We start from the raw sequence: 19694 nt of genomic DNA, 5'->3' as shown, positions 1-19694 counted from the left end.
AGCGCGAAATTACCAGACAAGGTGTAAGATAAAAGAAACAAAAGATGCATGCTGATACATATGCTTCGTCCTTGATACTAGTTGAACAAATCACTCCCTCCCCCTCCTATAAAGAAATCCATCTCGTCGAGAGCCACTTGAAGCCAAGGAAAACATATATTCGTCATGAGCGCATCCGAGTCATTTCGTCGTAACCATTCCCCGAGGCCAAATACACCATGCCCCTTTTTTCTATTCCCAGTCCCAGAAACACCAAGCCGGCTACTCGCCGCACCGCACCCCAAACAAATCCTCAGAAGGTGCCAGTGTGGCAGCCACGTGACGAATGCAGGAATAGTATATATAGCATGCAATGTAGGTCAATCGACCTATGAGCAACAAGGAAAATCGTAACGGCGTGAAACAGACAAGTCAAACAGACAAGTCAAACAGACAAGTCGTCAAACTGCGACACCAGCTCGCGAATCGTCCACCTCCATATGTCGCGGTCTCGGGATCCACGACCAACCCACTTCTCACACTTTCGTCTCCAACGGTCCTCCTCTTCACGTTGTCTCCTAATAAACTCAGGTCCGACATCAAACTCTTCTCCAACGAGCCACTCGTCTTTGATGTCGCTGGCCCGGCCCTGTCCACGTGTGTCATCGGTACCGTGGTCATCCAAGTCAGGAATGTCTTTAAAGACATCCTCTTCGTCGTCAAGAGCATTGAAGCCATCCATTGTGTCACTTGTCTCCGACGCCGGGTTATTTTGCGGCCCAATTTTGAGCCAGCACATGTTCTGCGGGTCAAACACCATGCCGCCGACAACTTGAACTCCCTTCGTGGAGCTAATATTGGTGATTAGGGCTGGGCGGGGGGTTGTGGTGTCCTTCTCTCGTGCTAGGTGTGCGGGAGAGGGCGCTGGCGACTGCGTCGAGGTATGATCAAAGGCATTCAGAACATTCTCGTTGCCTTCCCATCGAAATGTGTCAGCATTATAGTACATGCCATTGATAGTCCTGGATTCTTTGCCGCTGTTCAAGTTGGCAATCAAGTGCGGCTTTTGCTGTTGCACGCGCTTAGAGGGCTTCTTGGATCGAATGATGTGTTGCGACGGCAGTTGCGGGGTGGCGGCTCCCCGAGGAGGCAGATTCGTGCCGCGCTGCGCAGAAATGGTAGCAAGGGGACCATTTGCAGGAATGCGGTTTGCTAGCGACGTCTCGCGAGCAATACGACTTGCTGCGGTATCACGAGCAAAGCGGGGAGTGCTCGACAGAGGTTTGGCAGGTGATTGAGGGGCAGGTGTACCAATGCGGTCGGGTATCAAATTCAGATACGTTTTGTTTTTCAGAGCAGGTTTTATGCCAGCCGAATTCGGTTGCCGCAAGAAGCGAGTCTCTGCTTCCTTGGATGTTGGAAGATCATCAAATCCATCCAACTCGTGCCCATCGCCAAAGTTGCGCTTGTTCTTAGGTTTACTAAGCCTCTCCCAAGTATCAGCAGCGACTTTAAACCGCTGAGGACTTGGCGAGCGCATAGCGGACCTTGAAAATGTCCGGGAGATAGACCGAGTGTCAATGGCATTCTCAGAATCCCATCGGCGGAACTGTCTCATTCCTTTGGACGTCACATGATGTGATGTACTCTGTGAGCTTCCTGCAGGTATAAAAGGCATAGATGGTGCCTTTTTCGAGTGTGATGTTGGGCTTTCCTGCTGCCGAATGCGCTCGACTGGAGTCTTGGGGCGGAGCCCAGATTGGGGTCGGTTATTATCTCTTGAGGGTGGCCGATCCGAGCGCGTAGTCGGGGGCTTCATGGGCGAGTTTGCTTGCCGAACAGCAGGCATTGATCGCTTTTGACGCAGAAGCTGCGAGTTTGTCGTAGATGCAGTATCATTGCGGAGAGTGCTAAAGGATGATCCAGCTGTAACTTCTCTCCGGCGCGGTGTTGATGGCGGGAAGGGAGGCGCATGCAAAGTCGTGGGCGTCGGTACGCTAACGACAGATGACTGGGCAGAGTGACCCAGGCGAGATTGGGGCCGACGACTCCTTTGCTGAATAGGGCCACCGCTCTCCGAGACAGGCTCCAGCGCCGTAGAACGTGAACGCTCATGACTGAGACGTGGCAGGCGGGTGCTCGTGATGGGCTTGTTGCTGAACGTCAATGAGATTGCAGTCTTGGGTCGCGCAGGGCTGGCAGGTTGGGATTCCTTGATTTTGATGTTTCGGTGCAGGGACAGCTTGGCAGACTCGAACACATCACCATCGCCGATATCTAGGCCATCAAGAGGATCCTGACGTTCTGCTTCCACATGTGGTTTGTTTGGGGTAGTCGCGGCACTGGCAATTTGTGTATCGACAGTTAACCTTGATGGGGAGGGGCTATTTTTGCGGCGTTGGAGTCGCTCCCTGAAGTTTAGGGGACCAGTAGGAAGCAAAAGGCCATCAAAAGTCTCGTCTTCACTCTCCGCAGTGACCGAGCTAGAAATGCTAGGGCTGAGCGCAGATGCAGAGGAGCTCCTAGCCGATCGTCCATCACGTCGGGTGCCGCCCCAGCGTGTACCCAGACTCCCTTCACCCCAATCCAAGTCGTCGGCCTGCGACGGCGTTGTTGGAATGTCTCTTCTTGTTGAAAGTGTCAACTTGCCATCCGATGGCAGCTCCAGGTCATCCTCAAAGCCATCCTCGGTTGCCTTTGTATTGTCCTTCTTTTGCGGAGTCGGGGGTGTGATGAAAGACACGGGGTTGGCCTGCACTCGGCCTCTAGGGATACTGGGTACGCGAACTGTGGCAGGACCTGGGCCAAAGAAGTCGTCGTCTTCGGAGTCTTTGAACTTGTCCAAGTTGATAGCCGAGGTAAGTGCGCTCGTCGCAGACTTGGCTGCCGACGTAGAAGTGGGTTGAATGGGAGCAAAAGTGGTCATGTTTGTTGATGGTGATTTCATGAGATGGGTTGGACTGTCCATGAGGGAGCCCGCACTGACTTGTCGAAGCGTATCGGGAAAGTCGACGGCTTCCTTCGTCTTGATGACGAGCCCTTTTGGAAATTCGGGAATCTCCAAATCATTTTCCCAATCGTCCTGGATAATTTTCTGAATTTTGCGTCCTCCCAGACGCTTGATGGTTCCTCCCATGAGTGCTGTCGTTGGTACATTCTGGGGCAGGGGAACGCCGACGTGTTGAGCGGCGGCGATGGCATCCATGGTCGAGCTTTCGTCATCGCCAGGGATATGAAACTGCTGTTCGTCGCCTGGCATCGACTCAAGTTCGGATCGAAACGACACATGAGACGAGGTAGAGTCTCGGCGGCGGAGGGGCGCGTTGCTGAAAGTGGTCGAGGTGCGCCTGCTCAGGTCGTCCCCGTCAATGAGGAAGTCGCCATCGTCATCCCAGCTCTCGATATCCTCTGCGGGTGGCCGTTCTTTTAATTTTAATGTCGCCATGATGATTTATTGCGACAGTCAAGCTAAGTGTCGCGTCCGAAGCCAACTCAAACGGTTGAAGTGGCTAGGCGTACAGGAAGGCTGGGGTTCTAGCTTGACAGGCACATAATCGAGGGCGTCAATGCAGCGCGATGCCAAATGCTGAAACCAGTCGCTTTCCGTGTCGCTATTATCTATAGATTGTTTCCGAAGGATGAAAAGTCGCTATTCGATTGCAAGGTGGCGGGTTGGCGGCGCCGGCGTGGACGTGTCGTGTGCACGAAATGATTCAATTGGGGCGGGCGGGCTGTCGCGTCGAAGCGGGTGGTGATGCCGAAATCCTAGATATCGATGAGCTACGCAACTTTGGCACGAGCTCGAGCGAGAAAAAGGACGGCGCTGCGCTGGTGAGTTAGTATCGTCGTGTGTGAAGATGCAAAGGCGACCACATGGAGGATTCGCAAACAAGCGAGAAGTCAGCGTGCGATGGTGGGCGGCGGGTGGGCGGGCGGGCGGAATTGAAAAGGCTGGGGGGTCACCGCGTGGCCTGGGAATGGGTGGTTGGTACCTCCGGCACGTAGGTACCACTCGGTACGACGAAGGCAGCGCTCCAGCACCCGGCTGGGTTGGCCTGACTCCGCGCTGTTTTAGCGTGGAAAGTGCTGTGCGTGAAAAGGGCCGGGGGTATACAAAAAAAAAAACCGGCGCTAGTTGCTATAAGTGACAACGAATATAAGGAAAATAAGAGTAGCGGGAAAAACAAACAAAAGTACCCAAAGGACCCTTCTCAGTTGGCTGATTTTCTCATTAGGCCGATAGATCTCTGGCTCAGTACAGCTGTCGCGCAGGAGAGAGCTTCAGTTCAGTTGAGGCTGGGTGGGCCTGTGCGCGCCCCCATGTATCACTTTTTCTTCTTCACTGGTGCCCCCTTCCCTTGCATCACGCATCACGCATGACGAAACGAGGTCGATCTGAGGGTAAGGATTCAAAGCAACTGATTACATGCTCAAGCTTATTGTCTTTTTTCTCACTTGCGACAATATGTCCGTGGTCTCGCCGTGCTGTGACTGTGAATCACGTGCCTTGCTGACATAAGCCGGCTCTGGTGCTCTCACATAGTCCGGGAAGACGATAGACAAGGCTCCAACAACCAAGTTACACATCAATTCATCAATTGAATAGAAAAACTTGGCTTATTCCCGTCTTCCGATCCTTCTATATCATCCTACAGCCTGCCAAACGGTCTGCTGCAACAAGATGGTCATACCACCTCCATAGCGCATATACACACAGCTGCCCACTTAGACCAGCAGGTGCTGCCACCATGCCCGGCGTGCCGTCCGGGCGCGCATGTGCAAATTGCCGCCGCCGACGTCAAAAGGTGCACATGGAAACAAGTGACCCCCCTTTTTTTTGGCCCTTTGACTGATCATGGTTAAAAAAAAAAAAGTGCGACTACGCAAAGCCCACATGCTCGCGATGCGCCCGCCTCGGTGTCGCGTGCGTCGGCTCCGGCCAGCGACGCTTCCTTTTCATAGACCAAAAATGCGCCCGACGCCCTAATTCGGGTGTCTCGAGTGACGGCTCGGTGGCGTCTACGCCATGTTCCTCGCTCCAGCCCCTGTTGCCGGGGCCGAGGAGCGAGGCGGATGTGCTCGTCGGCTGCTTCGTGGACATGATACAGCCGTCCTCGGACCGTAGATTCAACCTGGCGTCGACGTACGGCGATTTTCTCGAGAATGTCCCGCAACGGCTAGGATCTAATACAGCGCTCGACGTGGCTGCGCAGGCGTTGGTGGCATCCCATCGGGACTTTGCCGTGCGTCGTCCCGTCACGCCGGACAGCCTCGCCAAATACTCGGATGCCATAAGAGCATTGACGCAAAGTATAAGCGACCCCGTGACATGCCATTCACTAGAGACTATTTGTGCCGTACTATTGTTGACAATGTGCCAAGTAAGTATTCGGTCCCTTGGAGCTCGCACGCATTCCTTCCGCTAAGTATTGCCTGTAGAATCTGAGTGGACTGGGCCTTCAGCATCTGACAAGCCACTGCCAAGGCGCCGTTGAAATGCTGCGCGCAAGACAATCGGTTCATATTACCGAAGAGTTTGAAATAGGCTTGCACACGTATTTGCACGGGCCTGTAGTGAGTGGCCATAGTTCAAGCCGAGAAGGAGAAGCAGAAGACTGACAACGATTTCCAGCTGGTGCAATCCCTCTTCAACAGGAAAATGCGACTTTCGCCCACCAAATTCGAGGCGCTATCGAGAGTTCTCGCAATCAACAAGAAGGCGCCTGGCTCTAGCACCTTGGTACTTTTATTTCAAATACCTGCGCTCTTGCAGCGTGGGAGAACTGTCATGCAGGGCTTGGCAGATCGCGGAGCATTCATGACTGAGCTCGCCTCAACATACGATGCTCTGCAAACATCAGCGTCCATTGTATACTCCAAATTCATGACTGGTCCGAGCACAGAAAGAAAATTCACCGGCCCCTATGGCTTTTGCCTGGCATACAGTTGCATCTTCAACTGCATGATGCGCGCCGTCGAGCCCGACAACAGCGCGTTGCTTTCCGACGGCGAGACTCTGGTCCGGGCCACGTTCGCCCTGGTTCCCGAAGCCCAGCGGAATAGACCCTTGGGGGCCGCGCACATGATGCTCAATCTCAGCGCGGCGTGGTTGTGCGCAAGTGCGCGTGAGCGGCCAGTGCTGTACGCTTTTCTGGGAGACTTTGGATGGGATTTTGACAGGGACGCTCGTGCCGTGTGGCCACTAGAGCTTCTTGAGGATCTCCTCTGCGATGTCCAGTTCAAAACTGACCCGGAGGTTGTTTTGGCTCAAGTTGCGTGAGCTTGGGTCAAGCCTTGGCTGAAGCTTCTTGGTTGTAAAGCAATAACTCCACGTGATTGGCTGAGCTGGTTGGTGCCGCGTCGTCAACCCCACCATTCTTTCCAGCACGGCAAGCTTCCCGCCCGCGCGATCAGCACCCGTTGATAGATATAGACTTCTTTGTACATACGGCTGCGACTGCATATCGGCATTATACACGTATCCCGCAAGACTCCTCTAACTCATCCCGAGAAGCTCCACGCAAGGTCGTGAAGTCTCCGCCAGCGGCCCGACCGCAACCCTCTTCCCCGCCCGTCTCCTCAGCAAACAAACGCTGCTCAAAAACCAATACCCGACCGACACAGCACAAACCCAACCAATCCTGCCTCATTATCATCAGAACCAACCAAAACCATGACAGAAGTATCGTTTGCCAGGACGTTTCTCACGTCGCTCGACTCGCGGCCAGCCAACCTCTCGCCGGACCACGTCGAAGATGCCCGAAACTTTCCCGCTCGTCCTCCCGTACGTCATCTCCCGTCCGTCTTGCCCAAACGCGAAAACCAACATTAACAAATACCCGGTGTCCGCAGTACATCCTCCCGCGCATGCCCACCGAGATGAGCCGCCCCCTTGGCGGGGGCGCCCGCGGCCCCGCGCCTGGCCAGGAGCGCAGCGTCACCGTCACGCTGCGCTCGCTGCGCAACCCGCCGCTCGACATTAAGCTGGCTGCCCAGGCCCTCGGCACGTCGCTGCTCGACGTCAAGCAGGCGGCCGCGGCGCGCGCGCGTATCCCCGCCGACAAGCTCAAGATTCTGTACAACAAGCGGCCGCTGCCGGACAGCAAGGTGCTCAGCGAGGTGCTCGGGGACGACCCGCCGACGGCGGTCGTGTTCAGCCTCATGGTGATTGGGGGTGCCGCGGCGGTGCTGCCCGAGGAGGCGGCGGCGGCGGCGCTCGAGGTGGATGATGGGTTGTCGGTCAAGGCGAAAAAGGGCGCCGCGGCCGTGGAACAGCCCCAGTTCTGGACAGACTTAAACGGGTTTCTGATGCAGAGGGTCAAGGATGAGGAGACGGCGGCGGAGCTGACGACGGTTTTTAAGAACGCCTGGGAGTCGAACAAAGCAAAGCCCTAGATGAGCTTAGGGGGGTCAGGGGCGGTGCTTGTATATACTGGTAGAGACTTAACGTGGCATCATGAAACAAATACACGACTTGTAGACTACGCTGCAATTCAAGAGACCGTATCCAGCTAGGAGTCGATTCAGGGAGCTACGGAGGCTTTGTAGTGTAAGATAGGAGTTTCTTCACTCGATTTGGAGCAGTCATTCCGATTTTTGGGTTCGTTGTTGTCTAGACAGCTGCGATATATAACCTGCTAGTTCATCTTTTGTTTTGGGGTCCATGCCAGCAAGCACGACCCTATCATCCTTGTCCCCGATTCTCGTCCTTTGTCGTGTGGAGCGTCGTTGTGGGTGTCATTTTCTTCTTCGCGAACGTAGTTCATGAGGAGGGCGCAGGCACTTAGGCGGCAAGACCCTTGCTGACGGTCTTGAGAATGGTGTCGTACTCAATATCGTCCGAGTCGTTGGCCTGGAGCTCGCTGGCAAGACCGGTGAGGGAACGCTTCAGGGCCTCCTTGGAAGAAGCGTAAATCATCTTGGGCTGCGGTCGAGGTTAGCTGCAATTCTGGCAATCACGCCGTTCCTAGCGGGGCGCCTCGTACCTGGATGCCGGCATCATCGGGGGACCAGGCAATGAAGACAATCTTGTTGCTGTGGCTTGGGTTAGCTTGATAGTCATGCTGCGATGCTCAAGGTCCTAGCCTACCGGATACCGTCACCAGTGGCAAGGCTGTACTCAAAGTCGTAGACGGCATAGCGGGGACCCTTGCCGACAGCACCCTACGTAGCGAAAAGACACATGGCGTTAGTGCATGCAAATCAAGGTGGCGACCAGAATTCGGCGAAGGGGACAGAACTAACAGTCTTGCTCTTGGAGGTGGCGTTGATGAGCTTCTCGCGGAAGTTATCCCACTCCTTGTCGCTGGAAGCCTCCTCGACGACAATCTGCTTGTTGTCGTCGCTGAGCTTGTAGATGATGTACTTGTGCTTCTTGGAGAGCTTCAGATCGTTGTAGGCGGTGATGCACTCCTGGCTAACGATGGCTCTGTGAAACCGGGGGATGTCGGGTTAGTTATTATTTTCTTGATTCTGGTGGTGATCTCGAAGATACGTATTATCCGCCTCGGCGCCGCTTTGTCGCGCCTTTTTTCCTCTGCCGCGGACAGAATCGCACGTTCGCAAGAGGCGGGGGGCAACGACAGGTCGGTGGAGGGGTTTGGGGATAGGCGGGGGAGGACACTGGCAAGGTATGGACGCACCCGGATTGAGACTGCAAGTCAGAAAAACGGTCAGTATTCGAGAGTATGCGACAATGGAAGCGGGCGCGCCTCGGCGCATGGTTGTACGTACCATGATGGCGGTGTTTTTGAGGTCAACGTGCGGAAAAGAGGAGTTATTTGCTCTGGAGAAGAGGGGAGCTTGGTCAGTTATTGCGCAGATAGCTGGGCAGGGAACTCGCCCGCCGTAGCGGGGTGTGCCGAGCCGCGGCGGGCGGGTAGGTAGGATGGGGAAAAAGAGCTGCAACAGGTGGAAAGGGGAAACCAACGTGAAAGGACAAGAAAAGGGAAGGTCGCGATCGGAACTTGTCCTTTTTTTACTGTTCGATGCAATTCGGTGTTGTGTTTACGTGAAAGGTGACGAGAGAAAGAGAGCGCCAGCTTGCTGAAGGATGGTGTGAGGTCTGGTGGGCAATATGGGAGGGGCACGCAGCAGCAGCAAGCACTGGACAAGGACGAGGTGCGCGCCAGCGGACCAGGCAGCTGTATTTGCTTGCACCAGCTGGCCAGCTGTCGGCGGCCCCTTGCCAGAAGAGCTGGTGGGGGTTGGCCGTGAGACGCCCCACGTGACGCTTTCAGTGACGTCGGCGCTGCTGAGCCTCATTACCAATTTTCTTGACCGAGTCGTGTTCTCCGACTTGGCACAATGATAGTATACGTTTTATATAGTCAGAAATTTCGAGAGAAAGGGGCAGGTAATTTTAATCTTATTTCAATTCCTCTTCTTTCCAGGTAAGTCTCTGTATGGACTGGTACAATGGCATCACTCGCCAATGCCCATCGCCAAACCATTGCCTAAATGTCACCTGCCCTTATCTGGCTGCCTGCAAGGCTTCCGTCATGTCTCACTAGCAGCTCCGACCACAACAATTTGTAATAACTTTTGCTCATGTTTTGAGTTCTACAATGAGGGCTACCATAACTACTATACAATGACTCTTTGCCAAATAGCCGTGGCCGAAATCACGCCTTGCCGACGCTTTCGTCGACTTCCACCGACATGGAGGGGAGATTAAATAAAAAAGACAAGGCCCGACTTGATCCATCCGTTCTATAACACCGAATCCGTGCCCAGTAGATTTTTGTTTCCGTTTTGTACAATATCGCCCGTATGATTTTGATTCCTTTTCGAATATCACATCTTACATCATGCCACCCATGCCACCCATTCCGCCCATACCACCCATGCCGCCCATGCCACCAGGACCGCCGGGACCCTTCTCCTCAGGGGCGTCGACGATGGCGACCTCGGTAGTGCCGAGCAGAGAGGCGACGCCGGAAGCGTCAATAAGACCAGTGCGAACGACCTTGAAGGGGTCCAGAATACCGGCCTGGATCATGTCAACGTACTCGCCCTTGGAGGAGTCGAAGCCCTTGTTGAAATCAGCGCCGTGCTCGTCAGTCAGCTTGCCGACAATGACAGAACCCTCTAGGCCAGCATTCTCGATGATCGTGCGGGCAGGGCGGGTAATGGCATTTTTAACAATGGTGACACCAAGCTGCTGATCAAAGTTGGCAGGCTTGAGGTCCTTGAGAGCGTTGCTCGAGGCCTTGATCAAGGCAGTACCACCACCGGGCAGAATACCCTCCTCAACGGCAGCGCGAGTGGCGTTGAGAGCATCAACAAAGCGGTCCTTCTTCTCACCAACCTCGACCTCGGAGGAGCCACCAACCTTGATGACGGCGACACCACCAGAGAGCTTGGCAAGACGCTCCTGGAGCTTCTCCTTCTCATACTCGGAAGTGGTGGGATCAGCCATGACGCCACGGATCTGCTCACAGCGCTGAGCAAGAGAATCCTTGGAGCCTTCGCCATTGAGCATAATGGTGTCCTCCTTGGTGATGGTAATCGAGCCGGTGGAGCCAAGCATATCGGCGGTGGCCTTCTCCAGCTTGATATCAAGCTCGTCGCTGAAGACGGTAGCGTTGGTCAGGATACCGATGTCACCGAGGATGGACTTGCGGTTGTCACCGAAGCCGGGAGCCTTGATGGCAGCAACCTGGAGCTGGCCACGGAGCTTGTTGAGAATGCAGACGGCAAGGGCCTCGCCGTCAATGTCCTCGGCAATGATAACAAGAGGGCGGCGCTGCTGGGTAGAGACCTCAAGAGCGGGAATAATATCCTGAACGGCAGAGATCTTCTTCTCAGAGAGGAGGATGAGGGGGTTCTCAAACTCGATCTTCTGGGACTTGGCATCGGTAATGAAGTAGGGCGAGATGAAGCCGCGGTCGAAGCGCATACCCTCGGTGACCTCGAGCTCGTCATGAAGAGTCTTGCCCTCCTTGACGGTAATGACACCCTCCTTGCCAACCTTCTCCATGGCGTTGGCAATCATCTTTCCGACGTGATGGTCACCATTGGCAGAGATAGTGGCAACCTGGGCAATCTCCTCGCTGGTGGTAATGTCACGCTTGTTCTTCTGGAGGTATTCAACGACGGCCTCAACGGCAGCCTGGATACCACGGCGGAGATCCATGGGGTTGCAACCGGCAGCGACGTTCTTGACGGTCTCGGAGAAGATGGCACGGGCGAGGACGGTGGCGGTGGTGGTACCGTCACCGGCAGCCTCATTGGTCTTGGATGCGACGTCCTGGAGGAGCTTGGCACCAAGGTTCTCGAACTTGTCCTTCAGGGTGATGGCGCGAGCGACGGTGACACCATCTATGGAATATTAGCCGAGTCGTTCGTTTGAGCTATGAAAAGAAGTTCTGCCTACCCTTGGTGATCTTGGGAGAGCCAAAGCTCGACTCAATGAGGACATTGCGACCCTTGGGGCCGAGAGTCGTGGCAACGGCCCTGGCGAGGGTGTCGACACCGGCCAGGAGAGCGGCACGGCCCTCAACACCAAACTTCAGCTCCTATTTCTAGGTGTCAGTAACCAATCAATTCCTCCTCATCATCTGCAAGGCGCCACCAACCTTGTGAGCGAAGCGAAGCTGCTGGCCGAGGCCAGCACCAGCTCGGAACTTGTTAGAAGCAGAGGCGAGAGCAGAAGCTCGGGCCGGGGAGCTCAGTGCGCGCTGCATGTTGTATATGTGTGTATGGAGGAAGGGGAAGAAAAGAAAAGGGTATATAGTATTACAATGGCACAAGGAATAGTACAACGACTCCGGGAGGAATGAGATGGAGTGCGACGGCAGCTGCAAAAGGACTTGGGGTAGAAGGGGAGAAGAAGAGAAAGGGTGATGTCTCGCCAGCTGCGGCCCCAAAAAATTGTTGCTGGCACTGAGCGTCGGCAAAACACCGTCTTGTCCCCCAATTGCGCTAGTCCTAACTTGGCCTAGTCAGGACTCCAGACTAATTCTACCTTCTTCCATCGGAGACGTCGCCGGCAAGCCGGGTCACCAGCTTCACCTCATAGGAGGTCCCAAAAAAAAAAGAGAGCTTCGTGTGTTTGTTTAGGCTCGTTATCATTGCAATGCTACCTCCTGTTTCTCATCTGCTCTGTTTTCCCAATTGTCGTGTGGTGTACAGCCACTCCTAATCCTAGCCCAAATGGCAAGTTAAGCCAGCTCTTACGGAGGAGCTCTCAGCAATCTCAGGTCTACCATTACATAGCTCATGTGCGCACGCAAATCTCCAAATAGTTGTTCCGGGCTGTAATCCTTCGCAAGCAGCCAACTCATCAAAACTTTCATAATTCTGATCAAGACAAAATACAATCAAAGCATAAGAAGACCGCGCCTTCGTCGGCCTGGGCGGGCGGCATGCCCAAGAAAAAATACAAAAAAAAACACATACAAGAAGCACAATGGTACAAGCGAAATTATGACGTTTTTCTCTGACTAGCAAGTCAGTTTGACGCCACTGTAGCACGGTTGATCTGCGCTTGTCAAAGATCCCGCGTCACCGCCACGTTGCCATGGCTCTGTAATGCCGATTAGCATGGCTAGCTCGTCAGGCGGGACTATACATACATCTCTGGTCTCGCAAGTATCGTCAAAACGTTCGTCCACTGACATAGTGAGCGATTCTTCTTCATGTCTCGCATTTCCGAGGATATGCGAGCAATTGGCCGACATCCCGGAGTCCTCCTGGCACCCAGCAAAGGGCTCGACAGCGGTAAACATGGAGTAATCTGGGGGCAAGGTCATGTAGCCCGAGAATGAGGAAGGGAATTCCGAATGCTGCTTTGCATATGGGTAAAGGCCCATTGGGGAGTATTGGGGGAATGGGGCTTCTTGCCACAGGCTCTGTGTGCTCGGAGCGGAGGTGGGAGCAGAGCCTACCGACGTGAGCGTGTCAAAGGACCGGGTCAAGAGCGGGTTATCCAGCTCGTCGATTTCAGATCTCTGCTTCCGAGTAGGAGAACGGAAACTTCTCATGGGAGACCACTACCAGACTTTAGTTTGCAGATTAGGTACGGGCAGCATTGGAACACTTACACTTTGGTCAAAGCGGCGGAGGCTGTCGGTAACAGACTCATCGGTAACGCTCGGCGGACCGCTACAGACTCTGGACTGCTGTGTGCGTACTGGGCTAGGAGAATCTGGCGTGCAGTCATCTTCATCGCCAGAATGCTGAAATGAGTCTGGGAGGTTGAACCTCAAGTCATCATACTTTTCGTCAAAGCGAACTGGGCGCGTGGTCTCCTTGTCTTCGCCGTCCGGATCGAGGCGCACAAAACCGCGGATTCCAGGGTCAACACCAGAGCCAGAACTCGGTTTTTGGCAAACTGGAGGCACAAGGTGTCCCTCTCTAATTAGTTCCTTCCTGACACGATTAAGGTGCTGGACAACGGCAGCCCCGGAGGAGCCAGGATGGAGACGGTGTGCGATTGAATCCCAGGGCAGAACAATCTTGTGTCTAGTACATTCGTAGTGAAGATGCAAAAGCAGCTTCTCGGCCATTCTAGGACCTGCCCGTAGTTAGCCCCCTGATCAAAACACGGGCAGTTGAAGGCGACTCACGAGCCCACATGATGAGGCTACGGCCAACCACTCGGCCATTGCCACGTTTTTGCTCGTCCGTCGGAAGCGTATGAGAGAAGGAGGAGTCTCTTGCGTGGTTTGGGGTTTTTTGCAATAGATTACTGGCGGAATCGCTTTCCTTGAAGCCCCGCGACTGGGAACGGCGATCGCGAGCTGGCGACCGGCCCGTCTTGGACGGGGTTTTCTTCACGGGCGTGAGACCCATGGCGCAAGTTTTGCGAGTGTGTAGGTTACTGTATGACCTGAATCAGTGATTAACCTTGGTTTTGAAAACAAATTGGTCTGTGGTCGTCGATTGTGTAGACAGCCGTCTCTGCTCTGGAGACTTACAAATCGTCGGCAACGGAGCGATGAGCGCGAGGGACTCGAGTAGATGATCGATTTGCAAGCTTTCATATGAATAAAGTGCAACAAAAAGTACGACGGGTAGATCCAATCAAGAAATCAGTTCTTTTGAGCAATCGAACGCAGAAAAACATGCGGGACAAACGGCAGGTGGATTAACCGACAAGGACAGCAACCAGGATATTCATTTGTGTTCGTGAATAATAAACCAGAAGAGGGGTAAGTGTATAGTAGATTTGATAGATGGACAGGAAAATAAGCAGATGCCTGAATACTCGGGCCACTGCGTTTGATCTTCCGGCAGGCAGAGGCAGGCCGTTGCCAGCTGGCAGAGGTGGAGCAGAGGTTGGAGGTTGAAGGTTGGAGGCTGGTAATCAAGTGCCAGTAAGTTCGTGAATGATTTTACTCTCATAAGCTTCAAATTGGAAGACGATCTGCTCCAGCCTGCCATCTGTTTCAACAAAAACGGCAATCCAGGACACTCGGAGCAGATCTGGGCCAGTCTGTTGCCACAAACAGGATAAGCTTCTTCCTTTCGCCTCTCAAAAGAGCGGGAGAGATTAGAAATTTGATTTCGCTGTTCTTCGTAGCAAACGAGGTGAGGTCAAGGGCACAAACGAAGCAGCGGTTGTCGTCCACCACTTCGGCTCGACGCACACACCGGAGTCAAGGAAAGGGAGTGCTTTCAGGAGACTTAATGCAGTAACAATATGTAGACCGAATTATTGATTTCTTCCGAGTAAAATAAAGGATTGTGTTAGTCCTGTCCAATATAACGCCTGCTACCCAAGCAACAAACCCCCCCCCCCCCCATATCTCAAGCTCGTCCCCCCTCGGTTCTCCATTTAGACAACATGTATTTTACCAGTCTTGGCTTCCTAGATTTAATGTTCGACGGGCGATGTCTTTTCGGGCTTCGAGACTCGAAGCAAAATTGCGGTTGGATACTGCAATGCCGCTCCTGCTGTTGCCACGCTGAGGGGGATGGAGAAGCTCCCGAGAAAGGTTGTGGGACTTGGCAAGAATTCGACCTCTGTCGGGCATTGACTGTGTGCGAAAGTTGACTGGAAATGGAAGAAAGCAGTTCGAGATTGTTGGAGGCAGTGACCGAGATGTTTTGAAGAGCATGTAGTTGCTGCTCGAGTCGGTCGTTTTGTGTCTGGAGATCGGTATTCTCGGAGTCCAACCGCCGGATATTTAGTCGTAGAGGTCCCATGGCTTCCGCCAGCTTTTGCTCAATGACCTGCTCGATGATGGTGTAAATGGTCTCTGAGACGCCCGACAGGTCAGGCTGCACACTCTGCTTCTCCGGCTCCGGGCGTCCCCTGCGATAGCTCGGCGGCAACTCGTGATGCTCATCGGTGACAGGCGCATGACAGTGTGTAGAGGTCGGCAGCTCCGCGTAGCCAGACTTGGGCGACTCGGGGGGTGTAAGCAGGCCTGAGCCGCTCGTCGCCGTGGGGTTGAAGCGCGCGTTGGGCAGCACGAAGCCATCGTGGTAGTCCGCAAAAAGGGCCATACTGTCAGAGTAGGAGAATGTCGTCTTGACAAAGAAGCACTGAAGGGTTTGAAGATGCCAGAAAAAGAAGAAGCTCTCGCCATCGCAGGCCGGGGGAACATGATCTTGTATATGTCCTCTTTACCGCTTCTTTTCGTCACAAGTCTTGAAAATCTCACGAAAAAAAAGGACAACAATACTATTGATCGCGTTTACCACCCCATGCAAGGGACACCGACTCCAGCATCCTATTGTCCCCCCTCTCGCCGGCGCTATTCATAAAGTGACTGGCGCCGGATGGGGCCGACGGACCCAGCAAGTCCTGCAGGCACCTTTCCATTGAATGGCGGCTTCAATGAGGCTCGTCCATTTGTAGGCGGCTTCTTGTTTCAATTCGCTGTTTATATAGCATCTTTAGTTGATACTTTTCGCAGTGTGGAATAGTGGTGGTAAACCAAACCCCGTGACATTCATCTCGACTACCAAAAAGGCGAGTCGTAAATTGCATGTAGTACTTGGCTTTTTAATAAAACTTGCTCCTTTGCCTTGCGAGCATAACCCACGAAGTAAAACAAAAGGCCGAAAAATTATGACTGCCCCTGGCGCGAAATCAAGTTCCAGATTCTAATTATTCCCGTAACTACCTGACAAAAAACCATTGCCAAAAATTCCCTTGTTCCCAGTAGCTCCGTGTCAGAGCTTGAGCAGTTTGGCGATGGCGGCTGCTGCCGACTCTCTCTCAGAGATTCTCTCTCAATCTCGAGTTGGTTTACTTAGACTTCATCTTCTTCCCCGGCGTTGGCATTGCCATTCAGTTCCTCCGGGGCATCTGGACGACTACTGTTAGCACGGACAGATTGGTGTAGTGTGTTTGCCCTAGTGAGTAGTACCGGAAAGGGAAGACTCGGACTCGGCCTTGATATCCGGCTCTGCCTCGTCTTCCTCCTTGACCGTGGCCTTGGTCTTCTTGCTACGGGATGGGGCGGCGACCTTGGCCTTCTTCACGGCAGGTGCCTTGCGCGCAGAAGGGGCAGCGCGTGCCTTGCGCTTGTTGGCCGCGGGCTTGGCGGGCTCCTCATCGACGTCGGGAGCGTCGGTGGTGGTGGTGGTGGTGGTTGGCTTGCCGCCGGGCACGACATCAAAGGACTTGAGAAGACGCTCATATCGCTTGGCTCTGGTACAAACTTTCCGTTAGGCTTCACGTCTTGTGGCGGGAAATCGAGCGAAATGGCGGGCTGTGGAAGTTGAAGAAGATGGGGGGACTTACGCAGCGCCCCTGGAGACGATTTCGCACTCCTTGGCAACGAGATCAAAGTTGATCTAGGTAGCGAGTTAGCATCAAGGAAACTGGGGATGGACTCCAAAGCAGGACACACACACCTTTCCATTGCTGCTATGGCCGATGCATGAAACGAGGAAACGGACGTTTTCCTTGGCATCAATCTTGCTGGACATGGTGGCGGTTGCGATGGTAGGAACTGTTCTTGCTGGAAGAGTTTAATGATGATGGAAGAAAAGGAAGAAATGTCGGAAAAATGTGGCGAGAAGAGCTCAAGGCAAATGTATGGCGCAGGCTGTTGTAGCAGAGAATGTGAGAGGCAGCAAGCAGAGTGGGCGAGGGAGGCAGTCGCGGATTCGGAGAACGGCAGGCTTGAGGCGGTGTGTGACGCAGAATAAAGTGATAAACACGAGGCGGGAAGCTTTTTGGTGTGAAACGCGACAAAGTGAAAGTAGAGGTGAAAGTAAAGGTGAAAGTGAAAGTGAAGGGCGGAGCACGCAGCTCCCTCCGGAGCAACGGACGTAGATACCTACACATGATGGTGTCTACTTTCTTCTTTCTTTCTTTTGTCTTCTGTCTTTCTTCTTTGCTATGTTTTTTTAAGTGACTGTGTTTTCTTCTGTACTTTGTCTTTCTTGGTCACTTTGTCTTTTTTCCTTGCTCTATCCTTCTTCTTCCTCTTCTTCACTCTGGTTTGCTTTTTTTTTTCCGAAGATATCAGGTCGACAGTTACTACGCCTCCTCGCCTTTACTAAAGTTTCTGTCTTGGCCGTGAATCTCTGTCTTGGTCATTTCCCCTCGTCCCTGTCTACTCAAAAATACCCCCACGTGCTCTACAACGTTCCCAGTGTCCGAAACCCTCTCTTGTGAAGTAGCAAAATCATCCAAATAACTCCCACCCTCCCATTCCATTCCCGTTCGCTTGCCCCAAAAAACCCCCATTGTGATTCAATCGACTTAAAACTCGTCGTTCGGCCCACCACGCCCAGCAGCGGCCACAGCCGGCCTCTACTCCTCCTCCTCCGCTTCCTCCTCCTCCTCCTCCTCTGGCTGCTTCCTCTTCCGACCTCCACCGCTTCTCTTTACAACCTTGCACGGACTGGCCGTCTTCTTCGTTTTTATCGGGGTAACTGGAGCACTGCCGCCACCGCTAGGGCGTGGCTTGTTCCAGCCGAGGCGGACGCACATTTGGCGGTAACGCTCCTTGATGGACTTGGCGTTGCCGAGCGAGGCGTCGACGGCGGCCGTGTCCCAGTCAACGTCGGGCTTGGAGTTTAGGTTGGCAAAGATGGCCTTGAGGATGCGCATTTCGCCATCTGTGAGAACCATTTTTTCCTCGTTGGCCATGATGTTCCTGAGAGGGGGCAAAGATATTCTGGGAAGGACAGAGTTGGGGTTAGCCTGACTTGGTTGTTGGGCTCTGGTAATCAATGAGTAGATGGAACTTACTGGAGATAGGATAGGTAGAAAACAATTAGATGTTGCAGATGGAAGAGTTGAATGGAGGGCGGCTGAGGTGTATGTGAATGGTGTGGGTGGGCTGGTGTAAGTGAAGGTGGCAAGTCGGAGAGGACGTGCCAGGAAAAATGCACAAAGTTTGTCGTTACATAGGCGCTCCAGGGAACAGAGCTGCAAGTGCAATTATTCTCAGCACTAAATTCTCGGACATTTGGTACGCTGCAAAGGTCTGTCTACTGGCCGATCCTGGCTTACATGCGTCTATCGCATGCAGGTCACCTTTACAAACAGCAGCACTACCGGACGTGGTTTGTTTCTCCTTATAATCATTTATGTCGTCTACCGTTACTGCTATCATAGCAAAAGTATAAAATTCTCAAAATCGAGTCAAACTCCAAGCAATGCGTAGCAAAATAGCATCGTGATGATCCAAATCATAGTTTGTCTTGGCTGAGGCGTCCCCATCTAATCCAGGAGCGCCAACTTGGCAGCAAGAAAGATGACGCCCAAGACACGGCGGTAGTAGCATCCAGACCACTCGTCTCCTCAAAAAAGGGAAAATTCTTCCGTCGGCGTTTCGCTCTTGATGTTGGACCAGTCGCCCCCCTCCTCCTTGACAACGGGCGTCACGCTCTTCTCCTTGATCGCGCGGAGCACCTCATTGTAGTCTTCCTCCTCGGGGTCCTTCTTGGTCTTGCGGCCGCGGCCACCACTGGCAGGCGCCTTGCGGGGCTTGGTGACTTTGGTGGGCGTCGCGGGCAGGTCGCCGGGCTGCTGCGCGGCCTTGCCGGCCTTCTTGGTCGGGCTCTCGCCGTCGAAGCCGTACTTTCTCTTGATCTGTCCGAAGCGGACCTAGTAGAACATCTTGTGTCAGCTGGGTCGACAAAGAAGTTGGGGGACTGGGAGCCTAGCTGGGCAAGGATGGGCAAGGCGAAGACGTACCTTGGCAACGCTGGCATTCTTGAAACCGGTAGTCTCGGCGACAGCGTCCCAGTCAATATCTCCCTTGTTCTTCATATGCTGGATAATGTTGAAGAAAAAGATGGCCTCGGAGGCGGTAGGGCCCGGCTTGCCGTCCTCGGCCATGGCTGCTATCGGTGTAAGCGGAGTGTAGCAGGCTTGGGGGGGAGATGTTGGGGGACGGAAAGGGATGGTCGAATTCGGGGAGCTTACTTGAGTCGAGATTGCGGGAGATTCAGGTAAAGAGGGATAGAGAGATGCGGTTTGATTGAGTGGTTCGAGAGTTTGTTGTAAAGAATAATGGAAATGTGTTGCAGTGTGTGTGGTGATGCGAAAGGAAAAGAAGAAGAAAGAAGAAGAAAAGATTTAGGAAGTAAAGGGGGCAAGGGGAGAAAAGGTGTGCTAAGGCTTTCTTGCAAGAGAAACGAATAAAAGAAGTGAACTCGTCAGCGGATTAAAGTGCCGTGCTAAGTGGTGAGTGAATGAACCGAAAGTGAGGTGCATTTCTTAGCAGCGGCAGGCAAGTTACAACCCGCCGGCCACGAGGCGGAAGGTAGCCTAGAATGCAGGATTTTCTATTCGC

General features: G+C 53.6%; 9 protein-coding genes across 9 annotated transcripts; 2 read left to right on the top strand and 7 right to left on the bottom strand.

The window, feature by feature from the left end:
- Positions 1-424: 424 nt before the first annotated feature.
- Positions 425-3424, bottom strand: CCM_04566 (cytokinesis regulator; the record flags this gene model as incomplete). Its single annotated transcript, XM_006669714.1, has 1 exon — positions 425-3424. The coding sequence occupies one exon, from the start codon at positions 3422-3424 to the stop codon at positions 425-427; it is 3000 nt and encodes a 999-aa protein (XP_006669777.1).
- A 1303-nt stretch (positions 3425-4727) lies between these two features.
- Positions 4728-6259, top strand: CCM_04565 (Fungal transcriptional regulatory protein; the record flags this gene model as incomplete). The annotated part of the gene is made up of 4 exons (XM_006669713.1): positions 4728-4784; positions 4854-5289; positions 5465-5553; positions 5612-6259. The coding sequence occupies 4 exons, from the start codon at positions 4728-4730 to the stop codon at positions 6257-6259; spliced, it is 1230 nt and encodes a 409-aa protein (XP_006669776.1).
- Positions 6260-6652: 393 nt separating this feature from the next.
- Positions 6653-7374, top strand: CCM_04564 (Ubiquitin supergroup; the record flags this gene model as incomplete). The annotated part of the gene is made up of 2 exons (XM_006669712.1): positions 6653-6763; positions 6832-7374. The coding sequence occupies 2 exons, from the start codon at positions 6653-6655 to the stop codon at positions 7372-7374; spliced, it is 654 nt and encodes a 217-aa protein (XP_006669775.1).
- Positions 7375-7762: 388 nt separating this feature from the next.
- On the bottom strand, positions 7763-8715 carry CCM_04563 (cofilin, putative; the record flags this gene model as incomplete). Its single annotated transcript, XM_006669711.1, has 5 exons — positions 7763-7903; positions 7965-8013; positions 8069-8142; positions 8224-8361; positions 8713-8715. 5 exons carry the CDS (start codon positions 8713-8715, stop codon positions 7763-7765), a joined length of 405 nt encoding a protein of 134 aa, XP_006669774.1.
- Positions 8716-9781: 1066 nt separating this feature from the next.
- CCM_04562 (heat shock protein 60 (Antigen HIS-62)) lies at positions 9782-11666 on the bottom strand (the record flags this gene model as incomplete). Its single annotated transcript, XM_006669710.1, has 3 exons — positions 9782-11301; positions 11357-11498; positions 11559-11666. The coding sequence occupies 3 exons, from the start codon at positions 11664-11666 to the stop codon at positions 9782-9784; spliced, it is 1770 nt and encodes a 589-aa protein (XP_006669773.1).
- An 806-nt stretch (positions 11667-12472) lies between these two features.
- Positions 12473-15435, bottom strand: CCM_04561 (uncharacterized protein; the record flags this gene model as incomplete). Its single annotated transcript, XM_006669709.1, has 6 exons — positions 12473-12508; positions 12558-12974; positions 13026-13498; positions 13551-13813; positions 14782-14891; positions 14965-15435. 6 exons carry the CDS (start codon positions 15433-15435, stop codon positions 12473-12475), a joined length of 1770 nt encoding a protein of 589 aa, XP_006669772.1.
- A 752-nt stretch (positions 15436-16187) lies between these two features.
- On the bottom strand, positions 16188-16869 carry CCM_04560 (uncharacterized protein; the record flags this gene model as incomplete). Its single annotated transcript, XM_006669708.1, has 4 exons — positions 16188-16243; positions 16305-16588; positions 16682-16734; positions 16795-16869. The coding sequence occupies 4 exons, from the start codon at positions 16867-16869 to the stop codon at positions 16188-16190; spliced, it is 468 nt and encodes a 155-aa protein (XP_006669771.1).
- Positions 16870-17701: 832 nt separating this feature from the next.
- On the bottom strand, positions 17702-18040 carry CCM_04559 (uncharacterized protein; the record flags this gene model as incomplete). Its single annotated transcript, XM_006669707.1, has 1 exon — positions 17702-18040. The coding sequence occupies one exon, from the start codon at positions 18038-18040 to the stop codon at positions 17702-17704; it is 339 nt and encodes a 112-aa protein (XP_006669770.1).
- Positions 18041-18697: 657 nt separating this feature from the next.
- Positions 18698-19237, bottom strand: CCM_04558 (uncharacterized protein; the record flags this gene model as incomplete). Its single annotated transcript, XM_006669706.1, has 2 exons — positions 18698-19003; positions 19094-19237. 2 exons carry the CDS (start codon positions 19235-19237, stop codon positions 18698-18700), a joined length of 450 nt encoding a protein of 149 aa, XP_006669769.1.
- Positions 19238-19694: the final 457 nt, after the last annotated feature.

Source organism: Cordyceps militaris (genome assembly GCF_000225605.1).
Source record: "Cordyceps militaris CM01 unplaced genomic scaffold CCM_S00003, whole genome shotgun sequence".
Classification (NCBI taxonomy): domain Eukaryota; kingdom Fungi; phylum Ascomycota; class Sordariomycetes; order Hypocreales; family Cordycipitaceae; genus Cordyceps; species Cordyceps militaris.
Note: the sequence above shows the minus strand (reverse complement) of the source record. Positions and strands in the feature narration are given on the sequence as shown.